The sequence below is a fragment of the Mchenga conophoros genome, linkage group LG17, assembly GCF_057382185.1.
Source record: "Mchenga conophoros isolate Kocher_MC1m ecotype Shallow Benthic linkage group LG17, M_conophoros_male_GT1.1, whole genome shotgun sequence".
NCBI lineage: Eukaryota > Metazoa > Chordata > Actinopteri > Cichliformes > Cichlidae > Mchenga > Mchenga conophoros.
Window position 1 is genome coordinate 21,342,888 of NC_140542.1, and position 16,583 is coordinate 21,359,470.

Consider the following 16,583-nt stretch of genomic DNA (forward strand, 5'->3'; position numbering starts at 1 on the left):
TTATGTGACACATAAATAGAGATTTTTGACATACATGTAAAAATACTATCAGTTGATTTGTTTTTCTTCCAAAATATTTGTAAATTAAGATCTTTGGCTCAGTGGTTTGAGTTTTGGGGATCTTTAGGTTTTCTCTACTCTTGTATTTATTTTTATTATGGTTCTATATTTCGTATATCTTCTTGTTTTCATGCTTTCTTCAGGTTCGTTCTGTGTTTTGGGGATTTATGTTCCCATAGCTCCACAGCCTTGTGTTTATGTTTAACTTCTGTTTATGGTTTTATTGAATCTGGGACTTTGGTTTCTTCACTGCTTTATGTTAATTATAAGTTTGTTGTCCATCTACTGCCTCTGTCTGGCCTCAGTATTAGTTATTTATTTTGATAGTCTCCTGTCTTGTGTGCTCTGGGTTTTCTTCTGCTTCTCTATCTCAGTCAGTTACGACACATGCTGCGTGCTCGGTCTCTTGCATTTAGATCAGGCAATGAGATAGAGTACAAAGCTGCGAAGTATGGACTGAGGAAAGCCATTACAGCGGCTAAGAGGCAGTACAGAGAGAAGCTGGATGGCTTCTACTCATCGTTCTTTCCTCAGTCCCATCCTCTACACCCTGTACACCAATAGGGATAAAACCATACTGAAGTTCGCAGATGACAGTGATTGGTTGCATCACTGGAGGGGACGAAGCGGCTTATAGGAGAGAGGTGGCCGGTCTGGTGTCATGGTGTGGGGACAACAACCTCACCCTCAACACCGATAAGACAAAAGAGATGATAGTAGACACGAGGAAGGAGAGGAGGCCTCACCAGCTGCTGTTTATCCGGGAGAGTGAAGTAGAGAAGGTGAGCAGCTTTAGATACCAAGGCGTCTACATCACTGAGGACCTAACCTGGACATTGACACCACACAGCTGGTCAAGAAGGCTCAGCAGCGGCTGTATTTCCTGAGGAAGCTGAGGAAATTTGGTATGTCGGCCAAGATTCTACAAGAAAAGCAGATCTTAATCAGTGTATAAACTGCATTAGTGAGTTTGTTATATATTTGTGAAAGACTGTCTAACAGTATAATTATGTAATCTTTTTTAATGGGTTTCTGCATTTGCTGCTCAGTGACAGACAGACAGTGAAACCACATTCATGTTTTGCATTTGCATCGTTTGCATACATAAGTATTTATTCTCAAACAACACAAAGACAACCATACATGAAAAATACACAAATCAGTACCATACGGTGAATGACTGCCATGACTTCTCATTAGTAGTGATTGTGAACTTAATTAGAAAATATTACTTAAGCAGTGCGTCTGCCCTTACAACAGCCAGGTGTTTTTGCATACTGCTGTTGTGATAATATAGCATGCACGGTTTGGACAGATTATGGAAATGAACTGGAAACTGGAACCAAGCGGAACAAGCAGAGATACAGTGAAGGCAAACATGTCAGTAATGCTGATGCGACAGCTGGTTGATTTCACATGAAACTATTTGTGGTCTCAAAACTGCCAACAGAGGATTGAGCTGATGGTGAAGGATAAAGAAGGACTCTGAATGAATCACAACACCTTTGCAGTAAACAGTAAAAGTGAACACATCCCAGTCTTTTCCCCCTCTGCACAGTGCACACCATGGCTACAGTAAATCTACTTCAAAGCTGGAATAATCTTTTATTTTCACGAGACATTAACATGCTGATTTTTAAAATAAACCATTAAGGTACAAAAGGTTCAATGCAACCTCTCGTTTGTCCAGAGTGAAATCTTCAGATTGCTTTCTCTGTCTGCGGATCATTACAATAAGTGGAACACATCAGCTGGGTCAGGGAGCGTCTCGTCTTCTGAGTGGAGAGAACTGGTGACTGAAGTTGAGACCAGGCAGGTCACACAGACAAACACAAAGGGTATTGTGTGTGTTTAAGAATATACTATTGCTGCTATTCTGAGTATCTGATGTGCAGCATCATTGAGATAAAGGCATAGAATTGCTAGTTTAGGTTAACAAAGAAAACGGGGGGCAACGACAAGAAAGACGGATTTAGACAATCTGCATTCTTTCTAATGGCCAGCAGGGGGCAAATCCTTTGGTTTCAGAGAAAAGTCCAGCTGAACTGAAGTCTATAGAAGTGATCCTGACTTCATTAGTGAGCTTAGTGAACACTTTCCTGTTAATTAATAACTTTCAGAGCTTATACAATACAACATGACAGTCATTATAGAAGTTAAGGACCGATTATGGTCACCGCATTGGTCATGTCTCATCCACAGCTCTGTTTTACAGTGCACAGGCATTCAATGTATTTTTCTAAATGATAGGGGAAGACGAAACCTCTGCATCAGTGGTGCTGGTGTAACTTAAAACCAGAACAAGCAGGAAGATTATCTTCCTATGTGTAATCTGTGACTCTCTGAGCTTGTGTACTGATGCATCACAGAAGTGATGGTCAAACCAATACAGTCGTCTGCAAACTGCCTGATCCATGTTTTATCATCCTTATGGACTCTAATGAGGACCATAATGTACAGAAGGAACATAAAACTTATACAAGTGATTGAGTCCAAAAACCCAAAAGAAAAGTGTTTACTGACGTCAGTTTTAAGGCTTTAGCCAAGATCTGGGAGCCAGAGGAGTAGCCCCCCGATGGCCATGAGAAAGAATGCAGGCTAAAGCCACTTTTGCACGTTTTATACCGTAGTGTTTCAGAATGAAAAGCGCTGTATGTCATTTAGAAATCAGTTTAAGCTCACACAACCAATTCTGCAGTTTCCATCCGTCTCTTATCTGTTTTAGTATCTGCTTTCTGGGTTTCTGTCAGCGCAGAGGAATGTTACTTTAACTGCTTAGAGATCACAAATGTAATCTGAACAGGACCCATTTTAAACCATGAACGTAAACACAGGGAACATTAACAGTGAACGTGTCGAGACACAAGTCTAGCTATGCCAGTGAAAAGAAGAAGAATGAGTCCAATCAGAGAGACAGATGCACCAACACCCAGGATCTTCCTCCCCACCAGGAAGAGCAGTGGAGCCAGCAGACGGTAGGCCTCATGTCAGGTGACGGCGTTCAGGTTCTGGCCTCCATCGGTTGGGGTGAAGAACTGGACTTTAGGCACGGCGAGGCCTGAGTTGTTCCTGCGGAGACTCCCGCTGCTTCCTGCACCTTTGCGCATGGAGTTGTTGCGTCTCATGGAGTTGCGCTTCCTCAGTGAGTTCTGGTGCGAAAGCTCACTCTTCTGGAGGGTTTGGATTAAGATGGACGGCTTCTCGTCCAGTTCTCTGGCACTGCAGCATGGCGTCGCAACCTGCAGGAGGAACAAGAGAACATTTTGCGAACATCTCTTAAACCAAGTTCACCAGTGGGAAGAGACACTGACCCAAATCAATGTTTTGCTGTGATTGATGATGATAATGAACAAAAGTCCACCAGGATCTTTTTTGTTTTAGCGTTTACCTTGACTGTGTTGCCAAATTTGGAGTAGTCGACAGAATACACGCCCTCCTCCTCTGTTACTATGGAAACGAAGCGGTGGCCCCACTGGATCTCCTCGGAGACGTAGGAAGTCCGTGCCTGCGTGGTTATGCCCGTCGTCTCCACTACTCCCTCCAGGATGACAATCACCTCCAGGTCGCTGCACTGCAGCTCCATGGCTGACAGGTCGTACAGCGGGCTGAGGGCAGAGTGGGGGGAGTCCAGGTTTAAATATCGGAGTATGTCAGAGTATGTGCAGGTGATACATGGTTTCTGTTTTAGTTGTTTATTTAAACTTTAAGTCTGTGTTTGTCCAGCAGGTGGCGGTAGGGCATAAACGAGTCTCATCTTGTTATCTCACACTCTTACACTGTTACTTTTATGAGTTTTCTTTTTCCAGTGATTAACTTTTAAAAAGAACTAAAGGTAAAACAATTACTTTGGATTATTTTTAAAGCAAAAGCAGCCAAATGCCAATATTCTCTCCTCTCTGCCATTTTCTGTTAATCATAAATCAGCCGAGGGGCTTTCTGGTTGATAACACATCACATATTATCTGTTTGTGTGGACTGTGGAGAGCGCAAAGTGGGGTTCAGTCAGGTGTAATAAAGCCACAGCCTCCATGATGTGTTTCTGGACCTGTTTTTGTCGATGATGTGGCAAATGATGAGCGGGGCGAGGAGGAACAGGCTGTTGCTGCCCACAGCGCTCTCTGTCTGCACGTCGATCTGATGGATGGGGATCACCTCCCCCTCTGGTGTGGTTGTCTTCCTCACAACCTGCAAGCAGACGAAGTGTAGTCCTAATTAACTAACAGCTCGATTAAACCTGAGAAAAAAATTGCTTTTGAGTGAATTCTGAAGTAATTAAGATAAGAGATAAGATAACCTTTATTAGTCCCACACGTGGGAAATTTGTTTTGTCACAGCAGGAAGTGGACAGTGCAAAAGTTATGAGGCAAAAATTAGAATACAATAAGAATAAATACAGTACACAACTGTACAGAATAGAATAAAATACTATATACAGTAGAATACAATAAAATAAATATACAATAAGATAAAAATAGAATACAAATACAAATACTATATACAACTGAGTAAAAATACAACGATGACAGAAAGGATTATTGCACTTAGTATTATTGCATATGTATGGATGTGTGTGCTTGATCAGTTAAAGTCTTTATTATGGAGTCTGACAGCAGTGGGGAGGAAAGACCTGCGAAATCTCTCCGTCCCACACCGTGGGTGCCGCAGTCTCCCACTGAAGGAGCTGCTCAGTGCTGTCACAGTCTGCTGCATGGGGTGGGAGATGTTGTCCATCAGGGATGACAGCTTAGCCGCCGTTCTCCTGTCACTCACCACCTCCACTGGGTCCAGAGGGCATCCTAGAACAGAGCTGGCCCTTCGGATCACCCTGTTCAGTCTCTTCCTGTCCCCAGCAGAGATGCTGCCGCCCCAGCAGACCACACCATAAAAGATAGCAGAAGCCACAACAGAGTCATAGAATTTCTTCAGGAGTGGGCCCTCCACCCCAAACGACCTGAGTCTCCGCAGCAGGTACAGCCTGCTCTGCCCTTTCCTGTAGAGGGCGTCTGAGTTATGAGTCCAGTCCAGTCTGTTGTTCAGATGAACACCAAGGTACCTGTAGCTGTCCACAGCCTCAATGTCCATACCCTGGATGTTCAGTGGTTGCAGTGGAGAATGCTTGTGCCTGCGGAAGTCTACCACCAGTTCCTTGGTTTTACTGGCGTTGATCTGGAGGTAGTTCAGCTGGCACCAGTCCACAAATTAAAAACCAACCACATTGTTAGACATATTAGACTTCATATGTAACTGATATCACCCAGGGCCTGATCCTGTTCAAGCCAAGTCCTTCAAATAAATCTTGGTACAACCTCAATTCATAACTCTACTCAGCTGTACTCACCAATCTGCAAAATGTTGCATATACAAATTGTGGAACAATTTCAGAAGAAAAAGGTGAATAATTAGAATATTTATTTTTCTATGTACAGTAAATAAAATCAAAAGATTCAGAGAATTTGGAGAAATCTCTGCGTGAGGAATGAGGCTGAGAATCAGTGCTGGATGCCCGGCACATTGCATTAATGCATGGGCTCTGGTCTGCTGAGCAACTAAAATCCTCCATCAGACTAGAATCAGACATCATTCCTGTCCCGAAGGTCTAGCAGTTTCTCCCCAGATGATCCCAGATGTTTACAGACTGTAGTTAAAAGAAGACAGTCTTTTCCAACTTTTTTGAGACATCCTATCAAATTAAAAATGAGCTCATATTTCTCTTATATTTTAAAATGCCACATTTGGTAAGTTTAAACACTTTCCGTGTCCACTGTGAATAAAATATGGATTTATCAGATTTGTGCACTTCACATAGCATCCCAATATATTTGAAAGTGGGTCTGTAGATATTTGGGTGAGATAGCGACATCGAGGTAAATAGAGTCAAGCTGAAGATTTCTCCTCTTGCCCCTGTGTCATTATATTTTTACTCCAGCCCCTTATTTAAGCTTTCCTTCTTACTAAGCTACTTGTTGCTTTATTTTGGTAGATACTTCAGTGATTAGAGAGGTGGGGTATATCATCTGAAGTGAAGAAAAGTACCCGGCTGATCATTTCTGCATTTTTGTAGTGAGTAATTACTAAAGTTGTGTTACATGAATAAATGTGGGTAACTTTCTTAGACTGGAGGTGCTCACGGAGATAAAACTGCCACAACAGCTCGACCAACAGATGAAAACTTAATCTGGTTAAAACGTCTTTCACATGTTGGTTCTTTATTCATTGAAAGAATAAAAAAAAAAAGTCGCACTTCAGTTTGTAATAGATGCAACAACTCTGATCATCACATAAGAAAAAAACACTCATGTAATAAAAGTTTTTCTTGTGTTTTCAATAATTCAGTTTGATGTTCTGATGGTTTATTTGTTGAACTTTTGTCTTGTTGTTACCTGGAAAGAACTTACGGACCAAAAGTAGATCAGGAAAGGAGGAATAACATTTAATAATAGACATTTTTAAACCCACGTTTGAGTTGCTCCGTATCTTTTAAAAATGTGAATATTTCAATGAAACTTTAAACAGAATTATTAGAACTGATCCCAAAGATCATTTTATAAAAGCATTATCTTTTGGCTAAAGACCCAAACTAAAGACCCACCTTTCTGACCCCGCTTTCATTTTTTTGCCTGTAAGTTTACCGGATTGAGTCACATCAAAGTTTTAATCTGTGACTCTGAAATTTCTATTTCAGTTAACTGAACAAAAACACAAAGTATTTATTGTAAAAAGATCTCTTGCAATACGTTCTAGGCCCACTAGGGGGCCGTGGCCCACACTGTGATTGGTAAGGGAAAGATTTGGGAGAGGTCTCATTTATATGTCTTAAATCTTTGGATTGTGGTGCAGTGCTGTTTTCTCTTTTGTTTTTATTGTTTAGCTATGATTTGTATTTATTTTACTTTGTGTGTTTCTTCTGATTTTTCATCTTTATTTCTATGTACATTTTATGAGTATATAAAATGAGTATGTGCAAAGCTATATAGGCGTATTTACAAAGTTTACATTTTCTATTAAAAAAAAGTGGCAGCTGACATTTTAGAGCAGCAATTAGCTGGAAAATGTCTCAGATTCATGTAGAAAAACACAAAAACATATGTTGAGCGAGTTTGATTTTACTGGTGGTTAAAACGAGAGGCTCACCTGTAACCTGACGGTCGCTCCAATGATCATGCTCTTCCTCAGATCCCCGATACGAATCATGAAGCACAGCCGGTTGTTCCGGACTGCGATCACGGCGTGGCGGCTGAAGATGAGCGTCTCTGCCCGACGGTTCGACTGAGCCGTCTTCATGAAGATACAGCCTGAGGAGGTAAAACTCGGCAAGGTTAACCTGAGCAGGTGCGTCTATGCACGCATCAGTACTTATAGGTCAGAATGGAACAAAGCACCGCAGTTCTTTTAACATGCCAAGAGTCAAAATGGCTTCACTGCCAGTGTTTGAGCGGAAATGAAGATGTCATCTGAACCCTTTTTCTTCAAGTTAAAAATGAGTCCTGTAACCTATCTGACCCGAGAGTCAGAATCATACATAATTAAAAAGAGGGCAAAGGGTCAAGCCGGAATTGTGCACTGTAGAGCCAGGCTGCTTTAAACCCGCAGGTCAGAAATGTTTTATGTTTCTTTTCGTGCTAAATTTAAAGACATCCAAAGTGCTTTGCTTCTCAAACAAAAGAAAACACTTTATCAGATATAGTTTTCTGGTATACTTTGAGCCCAGACCACCACAGCCTACCTGAGCACTGTTGCTGACCATGATCATCTTTTTATAGCCACACCGCATCCATGCTTACAGCAGGAAAATGTTTCATGCCACAAAGTTCAAATCTTAAACTGGTTTCTTTGACATGACACTGTGTGATGCTGTCATGTAAACATGAAGCAAAAGTCTCAGAGAAATGTTTCCAGCAGCTTGTGACTCTGTGCATGAAGAATTAAAGCAGCCCTGAAGTATAAACAGCATCCAAGGTGACAAAAACTGAGCGAGGTTGATATTTCTGTATTATTTTAACCATCGATTTTCTGCTGATCCTTTTAGGTTTGAGGTAAACATTTCGTGCACCTTACCCAACATCACAGCATTGATGATGAGTCCCACAATGTTCTGCAGGATGAGGACGGTGATGGCAGTGGGACACTGCTCCGTTATCACACGTTCTCCAAAGCCGATGGTCACCTGAACCTCGATGGAGAACAGGAAGGCTGATGTGAACGACCTGCAGAGGGGGAGACAAGTTCAATCAGATATCCTGGGGGATAAACTATTGTGAAATATTCCTCTGGTGCTGCTGGACCTATCGCTTCATGGTTGAAATGAGCTTCACTGTGAAAGAAACAATGTAAAACCAGAAAAAAGGTAAAATAATTATTTTAGTTCAGCTCAGTTCACTCTTTTTCATTGAGGAGCACTGCGACAGCGCCCCCTGCCTTCCGCATCCTGAATCGCAACCAATTTCATGCACAATGGGCTTAGCCTCTAACATCCAGGTCTTCATGGCTGATCGGGGTTAGGGATGGGGTCACAACCACCAAGCGGTCAAAATGCATGTGAGATACTTGATGTGTAAGGTCATGTTTCAAATTCAAATTTTTATTCAGTTTGATTAAACATATTACTAAAATGCACCCTAACCTTGGATGTCATTTATTCACATACATGTTGGATGTTGAAAAGTTAACAGGAAGTAGAGTTGCGGTCTTCAGATCAGGTCTGGTCAAACCCTGTTACTCACGACATTTGCTCCCCAACTACTTTTCCACAAGACTAATTCGTAAAGCAAGAAATGATGACAAACATAGAAAAAAACAGAGCTGACCTCCAAAAATACTTTTGATGTAATATTCATGAAGGTCTTTTAATCACTGGTGCGCCAATATTAAAAAGCACGTGAACAAGTCGATGTCCTGCAGTTGAAATTCAGATAAGATAAAAGTGCAGACGCTTCATCAGCAAATTCAGAAGAGAAAAAAATTTATGTGAAAAGGTTATGATGATTATGATTATGAGATTTAGGGAGTGTGAAAATAAAGCAGTATTTCAATGGAAGATGGAACCGCCACCTCAAGTGGTTCCCGACAATGGATTCTGATCATTTCCAAGAAAGAAGCAAAAGCAAATTTCCTATTTGCCTTTCTGTCTTCTCCTTCCCTGTGGTAAGGATTCATGGGGGTGAGGGTGGATGCGCTAACATGGAAGTGCCAAAAAACGTTTCACCACATGCGATCTTTCTGCTTCTGCTCTTTTATTTGCCTGAAATAAACGCAGCAGAAGTTCTCTCATTCCCTCTTTTTTCTCTTCCACAGTTTAAAAATGGAGAATGTTGGCGAAGAGAAGAGGAGGCGGGTGGGAGCTGGGAGGTTTGGATCAAGTGCAGACGGAGACAGAAAGAATTTCGACAGAGCAAAACTTGACGAATTTACACCAAACACACTTTAACAACCTTGTTTTCTTGGAACAGGTTACATGAAAGCACTCAGGCTTTTCCTTACTTCAGATTTTTTACGCAGTCGGTCATGTTTTCACGCGTAGGGTCCAGGTCTCCGTGCGCAAATGCCACCAGCCACCAGCTCATGGCGAACAGCAGCCAGCTGCTGACGAATGTCGTGGTGAAGATGACCAGCGTGAAGCGCCATTTAAGGTCCACCAGCGTGGTGAAGACGTCCTGCAGGAATCTCCCCTGTTCGCGGATGTTCTTGTGCGCCAAGTTGCACGAGCCGTTTTTGGCGATAAAGCGCGCTTTGTTCACGCGGTCCCTGAACACCGGCTTGCGGGGCATCCGGGAGACGAGCCCCGGGAGACCGAACTCCTCCGGGATGATGCTTTTCCTCGCCAGCATCTTCTCGTCCGCTTTCCGCTCCCGATGGCAAAGAAAACAGTCCTCAGTGCGTCTTTACGCACGGACGCAGCATGCCCACCCTCAGGGAAACGCTCAAAGACGAACGAGCAGTTATAACTCCGTCGCCTTTCGGAGATGTTTCGGACTGAAGGCAGCGCGCCGCCTCTGCTCTGAGCCTCTGAGGGCTGGGACGGTCTCCACTCTGCTGTTGACGCACTTCCAGAGTCAAGACCCGCTCGGATCAGAGCGCTGCTGCCTTCAGGCCCCCCTCAAAGGCAATGGGAAAGGGCAAAACCACCGAAACAGCCTGCTTTGGAAGGCCCTAGAATCTTTTTATCTTATAGGGTTTGTTTTTGTTTTTGTTTGTTTTTTAACTTTTTTGGCAGTTTTTTAAGCACTAAAACAGATGTCTCTTAAGTTCGGTCATTGTTTAACCCACTTCATCAAGAATGTGCATAAAGGGCTAATTTAATGCATATAAATATCAAAGAAACATGGAAAACAGTGAAAAGAAAAGTCGTGAAATTTGGACCATTATTTGGCATTTTACAGAGGGGAGGAGCTACTATTGTCTGTAATTGTAGCTCTTACTCAGGTTGGAGGCGGTAATCCTAACCCTACCTTCATTTAATGGAAGCCGAACAATCGGACCTGCAGGGAACTTTAGTTAGAGCTGGGTCAGCACTTTCAGCACTTTCCCTGCTAATCTACATCCATGAAACCAATCACTCTAGACTCAGTTGTCTATAAAAACCTTTATATTTACCCGTCTTTTCTATCCAGTTTAAATTTGTCAAGCCACAGGTGTTCTCCAGGCAAGCTAAATGTTCCTATGGGACAACCCCATACAGCTATAGGATGGTTGAGAGGTGGGTGTCGGGTAAAGTAAGGGCAAGATTTCGATTGTGCCGCTATAATTCATGCAGGAATGACTCTTTGAGTTCAGGTAAAACAAAAACAAACATCAGCTGTTGATAAAAACCAGTGTCCAGTTTGACTGGTTTTGTGTTTCAATCTGTATGTATCTGCATGTATTTGGATTTATTTTAGAAACAGTCATCAGGGGGCGCCATTTAGCAATTTATCACATCTAGTATTGAGGGTACCGTGACTCCTGGCCTGTGTCCTGAGGTAGGAAAGGTCAAGAGTTTACAGCCGTGAAAGCAGCCCAACAAAAACAAACAGCCTCACGTCACTCAAGAGCATTTTATTGTTATTACAAGTGTAAAAAAAGAAAGAAATCAGGCACACATAATAATAGCAGTTTAATATACATATATATATATATATATATATGTTTAAACCCTTGGCTATACAGGCTACTATATACAGAATGTACATACAGAAAAAAATGACCATCTCCAAACTGATCTGTGAGAACGATGTCAGCATTTACGATGCTCTCTGTTAACAGTCAACTTCATGAAAGTAAGGAAAGCTCTCTGCATAGCTCCCACAATGAGTTACATGCAGTTCCCTTACATTTCCACCCGTTCGCTGTTTTTATGTACTTGTTTGTTCCCAGAAACTAAAACACACGTGAAACCTGTTCGAAAAGAGACATTCTTTGAGTGAAAAAACCTGTGCAAAGTGTAACGTGGAAAAATGGCACCACTGCTTTTTTGCTCTTGGTGTAAAATGTCAGCTTCGAAGACAAAAAGTGGTTTGGGGTGTGAGAGGATGAGTTTACAAGGCAGCCGTGTGCAGGTTCAGAACAGGAGCAGCATGGAAGCACAGCAAGGAAAACAAAGGATTTATGAGTGTGACGGTGGCCAAGAGCATAAAAAGTGCTACTGAACGAAGATCAAAGAACAGGAAGAGCACTCGATCGCTAACAGAGGAGACGGACGAGGACTTGGAAGAACTGCAGGGACAACAACAAAGACATTCAGTGTTACAGTTAAAGCTGTCAGGGGAAAGAAAAGTGCAGGCGAAGCTTGTGATCACCAAGTGTGACGGTAAACCTCACGTGTCATCTCGTTGTGTTATATTAAAACAACTTGTAAAATGAGAGAAATCACAAAGTTCAAAAGCTTAAGTGACAACTTCTTGAGATGAAACATGTAAGATATTTAAACAAGAAAAGGCGGAAAAATCATGTTTGGCATTCAACACTGTACAGTACAAAGTTTCAAATTTTAGTCCAAAAGCAAATTAAGTCTAATGAATATACAATAATATAAAGGGACAATAGCACCACTCCCAGAAAGGTTAGAAAAGATATTCCAAAGAAATGCACTGAATGCTGAGCTGTAACTACATATTGTTGTGCACTGAAAATATCACCCAAAAGCTGAGACCTTGGCTCACGAGTATGATTTATTATCACTTAATTTGAGACCCGTAAGTGTTGGTCAGTCATTTTTATGTTTGAGAGCACAGGAGTGGCAGCGCAAATTGATTCACTGTGATGGCAATGAGCTGGTTTCCTTTGGGTAACATTTATATTTAAGACATTTTATTTTTATTTTTATTCAAAAAGCCTGCCTATTAATTAAATAGCCATTCATTGATATGCATGTTGCGTGTGTTTTTAACTACAGAAAGGGACGACTTCTGCTGTTTATATATGAAAACTTGCATTGTAGTGACAGTGATAAGGAATCTTGACTATCTCTATTATTTGAAACCAACAGAAGCAAGAACCATCACTAAATTGCTTATTAAATCTCAAAATGATTAAAAACACAACAGTTCCCAAGCACATTATGAAGCGGTTCCATTTCCTGTCCCACTGCACAGTGAACACTGTCAGGCACGTTTCTGTGGCATTTTTCTATTATTGTACATTATCTTGTGATGATGAGAAGTTTTCTTTTATCTGGGAGATAACAGTCATAATTATGAGATACTGTCTCCCAAATATTTTTCTTTCAATGCAAAAGAAAGGACTCTGGCATCTCTGCTGTGTGTTTGATTCTTTGTCCACAAAACCCTCCAAGAGCATCAGAAGTTGGGCAGACAAACTTGGCTCACAGGTACATCTCCGGCCCCCAAAGGTTCTTATCTATGTCAGATATTGTGATGCCATTACATTGCCTAGCAACCACCTAGCAATGGACTAAAATAACATTTACACATGTACAACAGCTCACAACATCATCCTACAGTTTAAATTTCAGGAGACCTGATCCACACAAGTTGAATTATACATGCCGAGCGAGAAACCATCAATAAGCTTTTTTAGGATTTCAGTTAGCCAACATTACAACTTTTTTGTATAGATGAAAGAAATGATATATCAAATGTTCATTTTTCATTTTTAAAGGTGGCTTATGGTTATGAAGATGCATGTAAAATGCCTTCATAACTCTCCATGCAGAGACAAAGTGTCTGCCTCTAACAGGATTTCCAGCAGAAAATGAACTCTCCTAGTTTAATGGACACTTTAAACAAAGCTCCATGAAAACATTAAATCTAAATCTACTACACAATGCATTGGACAGAAAACAAAAAGTGTTAGCTAGGACTTCCAAGGAGAATCCAATCCGTCTGATAAAAACAGTGAGTGTGTTAAAGTTTCATTATTTAAAAATAAAAATATATAAAAACATGTTGATATCAGCCCATCAAAGAGATGGAGCAGTTCCCATATGCAAAAGCTCTTTTTTTTACTATATGGACTCCTCTTTATGTTCACCTTGTGAATGCTAAATTTCACTCTCTAAAATTCACTCTCTCCTATGGGCTCTAATTTGGTTTCATCCGATTTATTACCAATGTTGCATTATTAATGTGCAAAATAGAGATTGATGTAGCTCTAAATTTCAGCCCCTAGAACTGATTATTAAGTTACTGCAAGTTACTGCTCTTCCTCAGTAAAAAAAAGAAAAGACATCACTGCCCTCTCAAACATCCATGAAGCATCTCTGGAGTTAACGGGAGGCATGCTGGGTATCTATTGTCCCCGAGGATAAAAAGTTCAGCAAAGCATGACCGCAGACAGACAGCAGGTTCACTGGCTGCAGGCCGAGCCGTGACACCTTACAGTGTTTGTACTAATGGAGGCATAGACGTACAACTGATAGAACAGGGAGGAAGGAGAAGTAGGCCAGAAATAGAGTATCCAGCCTTCACTTGGGAAACTGCTGTTGGTATTTTGTGACGTCTCATTTTTGGCATCTCGTGAAAAATGTCAACACATGTTCAGTCAAAGAACGGCCACAACAATCAGCTGTGTTATTTATCATTATAAATGCATTCTTAAACTGGTTAATAAAACCATATGATTCCATCAGCTTTGTCATTTCTATCAGTGTTACCTCTATGGCAGAACTTAAGGTCAAAAAGTAGAGTAGAATACAAAAGGGTTGATTTAAAATCCTTCCACTGCGTTATTCAGAAAAATAATGGCCAAAGAGCCAACAGTCATTTTTAAAAAGGATTTTAAATACATTTAAAAATTCTTCCATCATTATTATTGCATAATACAGGTGCCAGTCAGTATAAACAGAGGTGGTGCATGATCTAAAAAGTAACAAATATTTTACACAAGATAATTAAAGACTGTAAAAATTCTATTAATATGAAACAACACTTCTGTTCACTCTCCAACTATTAAATCTTTACATTTTACACTTTTCACAGCCTCAACACCTGAAATAAAATCTCAAAGCCATAATTTATATTTAATAAACTGTATGTATTTCCTACTGTCTACAAATCCCATGAAAAGACCAACAAACACAAGCCTCTGTCTTAATACTCTAACCTAAAAACCTTTCAAATCCATTTAAAACGGTGTAAAAAAATGTGTTAAAAAGAGGTAACAGTGCATTTGTTAAGGCAGGTAATCCATATTCGGTGCTCTCAGAGAGATTTTATATAAATATGGTAGTTATAACAATAATGATGTCATGGCTTTAGCATTATCTTGACATTTTATGGAGCCAAAAGCTATCAGCTAGTGCTTATTAGCTTGGTTAGAAAAGTGCATCCACAAGTTTAATCAAACATAGAAAAATCTGCTCATCAGATCCAAAAGGTGCCAAAGCCATAAACATGGGTGAGATGTCTAGTTCTAGTTCTAGTATTGCCTAACTTTAAACATATATGCAATTTAAATGGGTCGTATAGTCCTAGACACCTATCATATGGCCAACTTTGATAGTTTGATTCTTGGCTCATTTAGTCTGCATGTCAAAAGTGAGCGAGATGCTGAACTCCAAGTTGCCCCTGATTCATTTGTTTTGTCAATAGAATTGAAGATTTGCATTGGAAATGTTGACTTGTCTTGGCAAGTTGTGTCTTACTGCCAAAACCAACACGATTCAAAAGGAACAACTTTTACTTTGAAGGTGAACAGTCGTCATTTACCGTCTTCATCACATTCCTCACAGTTTCACTGCTGCACAACCTGCAACCGCAGCAATCTGATACAGACCAAAGCAACCACAGAGGTTTTCAGTGCAGCTCCGTACACCTCTTTCTGGCCGATTTTACCTAGCAACTGCAGGCAACCGATCTGAGATACACGTTTTTCATCAACATGTTCATTTCTTTTGTGAATTTAGACATTTTGACACAGGATCTGTGGAGATTTTTCGAAGCCAGCATCAAGTGGCCACAACTGCAGTTTTTAAGACTTACTTTTTTGTATTTGTGGTTGCATTATTTAGTATACATATTACATATTTTATAGTAGGTTTGGTCATTCGTGGGATTTACTGGCAATAAGAAATGAAATAACTTTGCTTTTTATCAGTTCTTTATTAACTATTAAGTGTTCTCACTATTCTTAGTCTTAGAGCACAGGAAAGATATGCCTGGCTGCCCATTTTGATACTGTGAGCTTCACAAGCATTATATTTATTGCTTATTTTCTTGTTTAGATCTTGAGAAAAATTTGAAAGTCGGAAAAATAACTTTAGATTTTCTATGAGACAAGTGAGAAAATATATTCATTTGTAGTTTGCATTAGCCATTCATCACATATAAGATATATCTTTATTATTTCACTTTCCAGTCCAAATACTAGTAATGTTGTGGTTTGTGTAATTGGGTTTTCTTAAATTCAAACAAAATAAAAACGGGATGAACCAACCGATGGACTCATTGATTAGCAAGCCTACCCAAAGCACCTTCTTTTACTTCCTGACTTCTTTAGTACGACTTCTTAAACCCACTGACTGACAGCTGACCCTGTCTCCATTTGGTGAGTGCACAGGGAAGCTTCTCCTCGTAGAAACAGTATGTTACTGGCTTCCCTGCAGTGGGGTATTCTCTCAGAGGGCTGTTCACCTCAACAAGAAAGTAATTCAGGTAAAAAAAAATACAAAAACAAAAAAACCCAAGAAACTGAGCAGGTTGTCAGCCGTTGGGTCCCGCGTGTTCCTACATGTCAGCTTTGACAAACGAAGCAAACATCCCGTCCTCCTGCTCCAAAAGCGTCTCAGGTTTGTCATACTCCATGATGTTGCCTCGCTTCATCACAATGACCAGATCAGCTGTTAGGATGGTGTGGACACGGTGCTGGAGACACACAGGGACGACACAAAACACAAACATAATAAGTCTAAGTGAAATGTTTTGTTTTTAAAAAATTATAATATGTTTTAAGCTAGTTTTGTTGGATCAAATGAAGGATTTGGTAAGAATTTTATAGACTGATCAGCTGCTTTAAAAATTAAAATATGCGGACTCTTCACAGTTTTGGAGATGATGTTATTCTTTTTGGAAGAAATGTCCAAAGACCCATTT

General features: G+C 40.5%; 2 protein-coding genes across 3 annotated transcripts in view; both read right to left on the reverse strand.

The window, feature by feature from the left end:
• Positions 1 to 1,133: 1,133 nt before the first annotated feature.
• Positions 1,134 to 10,084, reverse strand: kcnj8 (potassium inwardly rectifying channel subfamily J member 8). The gene is made up of 6 exons (XM_085252236.1): positions 9,538 to 10,084; positions 8,116 to 8,264; positions 7,192 to 7,352; positions 4,106 to 4,245; positions 3,449 to 3,665; positions 1,134 to 3,299 (listed from the first exon to the last, which is right to left on the reverse strand). Exons 1-6 carry the CDS (start codon positions 9,882 to 9,884, stop codon positions 3,048 to 3,050), a joined length of 1,266 nt encoding a protein of 421 aa, XP_085108362.1. The 5' UTR covers positions 9,885 to 10,084; the 3' UTR covers positions 1,134 to 3,047.
• A 994-nt stretch (positions 10,085 to 11,078) lies between these two features.
• Positions 11,079 to 16,583, reverse strand: part of abcc9 (ATP-binding cassette, sub-family C (CFTR/MRP), member 9) — a 79,130-nt gene continuing 73,625 nt past the window's right edge. The window contains exon 42 of one of the 2 annotated variants that reach the window (XM_085252235.1): positions 11,079 to 16,355. In XM_085252235.1, coding sequence (XP_085108361.1) covers positions 16,218 to 16,355 — 138 coding nt within the window. In that variant the 3' untranslated portion in view covers positions 11,079 to 16,217. The remainder of the gene's footprint in view (positions 16,356 to 16,583) is intronic. The other variant, XR_014889221.1, reaches the window with a different exon arrangement.